General features: G+C 39.3%; 1 protein-coding gene across 1 annotated transcript; it reads right to left on the reverse strand.

Moving 5' to 3' along the window:
• Window positions 1-75: 75 nt before the first annotated feature.
• On the reverse strand, window positions 76-6,425 carry LOC113408637 (transmembrane channel-like protein 3; the record flags this gene model as incomplete). Its single annotated transcript, XM_026661991.2, has 6 exons — window positions 76-1,074; window positions 1,796-2,072; window positions 3,406-3,448; window positions 3,650-3,728; window positions 5,452-5,577; window positions 6,315-6,425. Coding segments are annotated over 6 exons (1,492 nt in total), but the record flags the coding sequence as incomplete, so codon positions are not given.
• Between the last annotated feature and the right edge of the window lie 813 nt (window positions 6,426-7,238).

Consider the following 7,238-nt stretch of genomic DNA (forward strand, 5'->3'; position numbering starts at 1 on the left):
CGTGCGTCTGACGAAGTGGGTATTCACCCACGAAAGCTTATGCTCCAATACATCTGTTAGGCTTTAAGGTGCCCCAGGACTCTTTGTTGCTTTTTACAGATCCAGACTAACACGGCTACCCCTCTGATATATTTCAATGGTCCTCTCTGGTTCAAATGGCAGCTGAAAGGTCTCTACAAATACATATGTTCATAACACAAAACAGAGGGAGCATTTTCCTAGACATTTGAACATATCAGTTCATTAGATTCAGACATGTTTAGGTCAACGCTAGCCTTTGGTTTCTTTCTGGTAAACTTTGCCCCAGATTTCAGATATTTCTCCTTATTATGAATGACTTGGATGTATTGATCATTGCTGCTGGTTTGCTGATCGCTGCTGGATCCAATGGAAATGGAATCCGACTCTGTTAGAGATTGTTCGAGCTTATGCTTTGATTTAGGTTTCACATGATGCTCTGGATAGGGCTGATCAAGATCCACATGTTTCATGTGTGACTTTTTGTGGGAATGTGGGGGCCTCTCTCGTTCTAGCTCAAAGCCATCATCCCAGGATTTGTAGTGCACTTTGGCTAGATCCTTGCCAGTAAGGATTTGACTGTCCACACGTTCACCAATGTAAAATCGGGGACCTGGGCGAAGATCTGAGAGTGAGCGTGGACGGTAGGATCTGTTTATCAAGTCTCTCCTTAATTCCTCCTCCTCCTCTTCACTGAAGTGAGGGGAGTATGTCCTGTGTGGCGTTCGAACCACATATCTTCTGACGTTCCTTGGATATAATTCAACTATGTCTCCTGACTCCTCCATTCTGAAATGCCTTGGGAGCCGGGAAGTGGAACGGAGAAGCTTTTTGCGGGATTCATGTTCGTTAACAATAAAATACCTTGTGGTGGGCACTTTGCGTCCCACAAAAGCTGGAGCTCCTGCCCCAAGAGTGTCTGGATTTACTTGTTGGATACCTTTCCGAAAGAGAGGCTCAGAATGAACATCTTCAACACGCTTTTTGAAAGTCACAGGAGTGTAGGGCTTTGTTTTACAGAGCTCACTTGCACTTCCATGTACAACACTTGAATACCTTAAAAAAAAAAAGGAAGTAACATATTTATCCCCCAAATAGTCCTGCAATTAAGGTAAATAGTCAACCCATTTTTTTAAACAGCTGGGGAAACTGAGGCACTGAGGTTTAGGGACAGATTGTGAATCCCTTACTTACACAAAGATGTCCTTTTGGAGTCAAAGAGCTACTCATGTGAGCAAATGATCTACAATGTGAGTTTCATTCATAATCTGGTCCTAAGTGACTTGCCCAAGGTCACAGAAAAAGTTTGTGGCAGAGCAAGAAATCCAGCTCAGACATCCTAAGCCACAAGCGAGTGCCTTAACCACAAAGCCATCCAAAATATGTAACTCAATGAATGTTCGTTAAGGCTTAGATAATCCTCTGACATGTTGCTTCACCTTTACTATATTTGTCAATTTCGTGAAAAGAATATCCTATTTGAATTGCATTTTAATGCAGTGTAATTTGGAAAGTTTTATCTTTACTTTAAACAAGTGTAGGAACTTTATAAACTATATCCGCACAAAAATACTATAATCCACTCTAGCAATCAAAGGTGATTGCTACCATTCCATAGTAGCCAAGTGCCTGTGAGCAAAGCTGCTTTTAAAAACTATTCTGCCAATGTTTTGTTCATGACAGAGTTAATTTGGATACACAAATTTTGTAAATAAAAACAAGTATTTCATGGAAATATTGAAATACATTTCATTTCAGAACTAGGAGACAGCCTCACCTGTTTGCAACCTGCTCAGTTCTACGCTTCTGTATGCTAGGAACAGAGGGAGTTGGTGTTAAAGTTGTTGGAGTTATATTTGCTGGCCTAGCAACATCAGCTTGGGGTACAGATTGTGAGATTGTTTGTATTCTGCTGCCTTTGGTCACTGGAGATTCAAAATTCAAGACGCTGCCATTCTTACGGGGTGTTGATGACCGAGTTGAGGACTCCTGATTGGTGAGGTCATTCTCCTGCTCTGGTCTTTTGTCATTTCCCTCTAGATTCTGGATACTAGCTAGAAAAAGCAGAGAGTGATTGTAACTTGAGCTGTCAGATCTTTAAGAAGGAAAACACATTGGCTCAACTTCAGCCTGCAGTAAATGGATGGCACTCCTATGGAATCCTCTGGGCAAATTCAGTGGAGATAAGCACTGAGCACCGAGATGGTGTGGTGATCGGAGTCAGTATAAGAACCCGGGTGGATAGATGGTGCCCAATGCATGTCAGGTGCTTGTTGATCAGAAAATTGTTGAAAGTGGCAAAAGTATTGTAAATTGCACTGATTTGTCATTTAGTAGATATGCAAAATTAGTGTAATTTACACACCAAATCCATGAAATGAGGATTACAGGAAAAGAAACCACCTGGAGGATGTAAGATAAAGCAGTCTCTTCTGAAGAGCATCAGTTGCGCTTATATTGCACCATTACTAACAGCAGCGGGGCCAAATTCAGCTCTAATGTATGTGGGCAAAGCTTCCATGGACTTCAGTGGCAGTTGCACCCACCAATGCCAAGAGCTGAATTTGTCCCCCCACGATATTGGTGTAATTTACTGTATACTACCAATTGTAAACTATTACTGTATACTACATTCTCTATTACAAATAGTATACTATTGCTGCATATTACATTCCTACTTCTGACCCAACAAATAGCATATACCACCATTTATGTCGCTGTTGGATTTGGCCCAGTAAAAATTATTTTTTAATGAGGGATTTCATGAATGTATAGGTTTGAACACTATCAGCATTGTTACACAGTTAGTAGATAAAGGTGAAACCGAACATTCCATCTAGATTCAGATTCTGCTCTCATTACATCAGTGTCAATCCACAGAAATTCCATTTAAATCAATGGCCTGGTCTACACTAACCCCCCAAGTCGAACTAAGGTACGCAACTTCAGCTACGTGAATAACGTAGCTGAAGTCCAGACCAGACGCGATAAGTCGAACCCAGAACTTCGATCCCCAGCCGCCGAACTAGCGGCTGGGTGTAGACCAGCCCAATGAGTTACTACACATTGACGCTATTGTAAATGAGAGCAGAATCTGGCCCCATGATTTTAATTTGATTAGGCAACCTAAAGCCTTTAGAAGGTCTTTAGAGAGATCCACATTTCACTTATCAGTTGTAAAATGTATAATAATTTCCTCATAGCATAATCACCTTATAGGATAAAAACAATTACAGTGAATGCTAGGCTAATGCTAAAACTGACACTAGAAGTAGTAGGTTTATACAATACACAATATATTTTTTATTTGTACCTACTGTGCATACAAGAAATCAAAATGGCCAAATGCTTTATTTATAGATGTATTTATAAAAGCTCCCAACTTACCTACTGCTATGTGAACCACCTTTTTCTTGTCTTCGGTTCTTTCCTAAAATATATATAGATATAGGGATGATTAACTAGTAGTTTGTATGTTAGAAAGCAAATGAGTTAGCAAATAAGAGGTATGAATACAGGATTAGTTTTATGTTGCAAAACACTTAAATCAACTTTAGAATTTTAATTAAGGTTAATGCTTTGTGAAAAGCCACCAAGGAGTGGGTAATAAATGCTTTCAATCAGTACTTACAGTTTGGATCTGCATTCTCAGTTGCCTGTTGGTGAATTTTAATGACCTTGCAATACTCTGCAGGTAATAAATTAGCATGCTAGAAGAGAGGAACACAGGGCTATCTGTGAATCACATCTGAAACGTTTCTAGCAATTTTCTTTCAGAAAGGCTCACATGTCACAGAAATGGAATATGATTTCAGTTCCTCTCCAGTTTTTTCCTTTGCATTGGGACAGTAATGCAAAAGACAAACAAGCTTTTTGAAGGTCTAACAGTTAATTCTTTGGCATTTCACAGCTTAAGAGATAGGGGACATTAAAAACTAAATCTTCAACAGACATTTCCAATTGTGCATGCATTATTTGCACGTTCAAAAATCCCACCCTCTTGTTTAACATTTGTAGGGCCCGATGGATCTGCTGTGATTCACACCAGCTGAGAATCTGGACCTTCATTCTGAGTACTGCACTCAGAAACAAAATAATATACATTGTGGCATTCACTCCCTCCCCCCTTCTCTTTTAGCTTTCAAAACTAAGTTCTTTTTGTGGAGATGGGCAGAATATAGCAGCAGCTTTGAGGACAACATACAAAACATAGTAGGTTTGCATATTTGATACACAATGCAACTTAGTATAATATAATGCTTCTGCACATTGTGAAGTGTTTGCTATGCAATGGCTATTTCTCTTCTCAACATCTATCTCACCTTCTGTGGAGAATGTGTGTATGAGGGGTTTTTTTTATGAATATCATATACACCTCAGTTTACCTGCTTGTTGTTATCCTGCCTGACTGCATAGAGTTAAATCAAACGAGGACGTTAGGTGGAAACTGATAAAAAACAAAACAATAATAGAGATAAGGTACAAAGGATCTATAAGGGAACAGTGGAGGAGTTATTAATTAGGAAATGCCCATCTGCCTGGCTCAAATGAAGTGAACAGGTTAATTTTTTCCAGGCCTGATCATAGGAAATGAACATATCCAATGAATATAAAGGAGAAAATATGGACTGAATGATATTTTGTGAAAGTGATGTATCTTTCAAACAGCTCAAAATAAATATCAGCTCCCAGATGTGATTATTTAAGGAGTGGGGCAGAAAGGACTGGAGAGACTGCAGAAAACTATATTAAATTAACATTTGAGAGCAGGCCTTGATAATTAATTTATCCTGTCCGTAATCAGGATGATTGAGTAGCTTCTATAGATGACAGATTGAGCCCTGTGTGCAGTCATATACTGAACTACTGACCAATAATAAACAGAAGATTGGTTTCTGAGACACTCCTGAAAGAGAAACAGAGGTCTGGAAAGCTCGTAGAACTACTATTAGGTCAAGCCTTGACAGCAAGTAATAACCTTACTGAACACTGGGAGAGCAAACCCAGTATTCCAGGTGGTTGGCCAGGGTTGGTCAGCTGTGTCTCAACACTTAATTATCCCTACTGGCCTTTGCTGGACCCATAAAGGGCTGTTGTGCCAGGTCTTGTTGCTTAAATTAAAGACTAACATAGATTGGCTCATATGAATCTGAAAATCAAATGGCCATATCATGCCATCAGATATTTAACAGGACTCACTCCAGTGAAACTAATGGAAGGAGGAAGTGTTTATCTTAAACATTTGATGTTATGCTTTAAGCGTGTTGCCACTCCCAACTGATCCCTAATCCATAAATTCAACAAGACTTCTCCAATAGGTTTTATAAAATTACTGTCACGCAATATTTTTCTCCCACTATTAAGATTTAACTATTTACAGATAGATACAGTACTGATACAGAGTAATATCACTATGAAATGTAAAATACTTACAATAGAAGTAATAAGGCAGGGAGGACAACTACAGGGCTGCTGATATAATTAATCACTGTGTTGAACCATACAGGAAAATCTGCTTTAATTGTTTCAGACACAATATCATATATTTTCTCTTGTCCACTAAGGGGGGAAAAGTTAAATTTAACTCTAAGAAAATTGTCACCATTTATCATTTGAAAGTAATATTGGATTGAATAAAACATATTTTTATGCAAGACCATTATGACTAGTCCAGCTCCCATTGAAATCAATGGAAAAATTGAACGGGATCAATCTCTTTTTAAAATATGGCCAGAATTTTCATGTGTTCCCCAATTTTGGGTGCCTCAATTTGAGGGTATGAGACTTGCGATACTTTGTTCTTGATATTCAGAAATGCTGTGACTTGTAGTCCAGTGGTTCTCAAACTGGGGCCGCCGCTTGTGTAGGGAAAGCCCCTGGCGGGCCGGGCCGGTTTGTTTACCTGCCGGGTCCGCAGGTTCGGCCGATCGCGGCTCCCACTGGCTGCGGCTCCCTACACAAGCGGCGGCCCCAGTTTGGGAACCACTGTTGTAGTATATTGCATTACATCACGCAAACATATGACAACTGAACAATGCAGATAATGACAAAATGTCTGCAGTTGATAAAACAGATGAAAAGACTTGGGTCAGATACCACTGTATATATTCAGGTAGTTTAATAGCATTTGAATCTGAACTAGACATTTTTGGCATAAGTAGGACACCATATATACCATAGTCCCAAATTAACTTTTATTTATCAGTAATCCAGCAATATTTCCATTGAAAACTGTTTAATTTATTGAGACAAGGGAACTAACAACTCTCTACAGTTATTATTTCAATACAACTTACCTAAATGGACCACAGCTTAAAGATGGTTTATATCGGGCAATAGCAAAAATTGTTGGTAACATGCACAAGAACAACATAAACAGCAACATAGCCAAGTAGAAGTTATTAGATCTGCAAGAAAACAACATTTTTCATGTTGTATTAACAATACAAACAACCAGAGCCAATGTGCAAGATACAAATCCACATCAACCTGACAAGTGCAAGAGCTGCACTTCTGAATCATCAATATTGTTTTCCGTTATGATCAGGAAATAAATCTGGGCAGTCTGTACACATTGGCCTTGTGCAGATTGTTAATGATCAAAATTCTATTTGCTCTGCTCTCCAGATAACTATTTATAGTATCCACACTGCAAAAACTGAGGTTGCTTCAAAGTTCTGTTTAAAAAGTAATTATGAAGGTTTGGGTACTCATTTATTTTTAGATCTTAAGAACCTGTTATTTTTGACATGTTTTAAAGACTTGAAAAAATCCTTAATTATTTACCTTTTGGCAAGAAATTGAGGTATTCTTGAGAAAAAAAAGTAACGGGGTAACGCCATTGTATAGCTTAAGTTACAGTAGTTGGATACTTCATAGTATATAAAGAGGGCCCTAACAAATTCATGGCCATGAAAAACGTTCCACAGACATCTGGTCTTTTGTGTGCTTTTACCCTATACTATACAGATTTCATGGGGGAGACCAGCATTTCTCAAATTGTGGGTCCTGACCCAAAAGGGAGTTAGAGTGGTGTCACGGTATTGCCACCCTTACTTCTGCACTTCCTTCAGAGCTGGGTGGCCGGAGAGCGGCGGCTGTTGGCCGGACGCCCAGCTCTAAAGGCAGTGCCTTGCCAGCAGCAGCACAGAAGTAAGGGTGGCAGTACCATACCATGCCATCCTTACTTCTGCACTGCTGCTGGTGGCAGCTCTCCTTTC

This window comes from Terrapene carolina, unplaced genomic scaffold, assembly GCF_002925995.2.
Source record: "Terrapene carolina triunguis isolate 2854851 unplaced genomic scaffold, T_m_triunguis-2.0 Scaffold20947, whole genome shotgun sequence".
NCBI lineage: Eukaryota > Metazoa > Chordata > Testudines > Emydidae > Terrapene > Terrapene triunguis.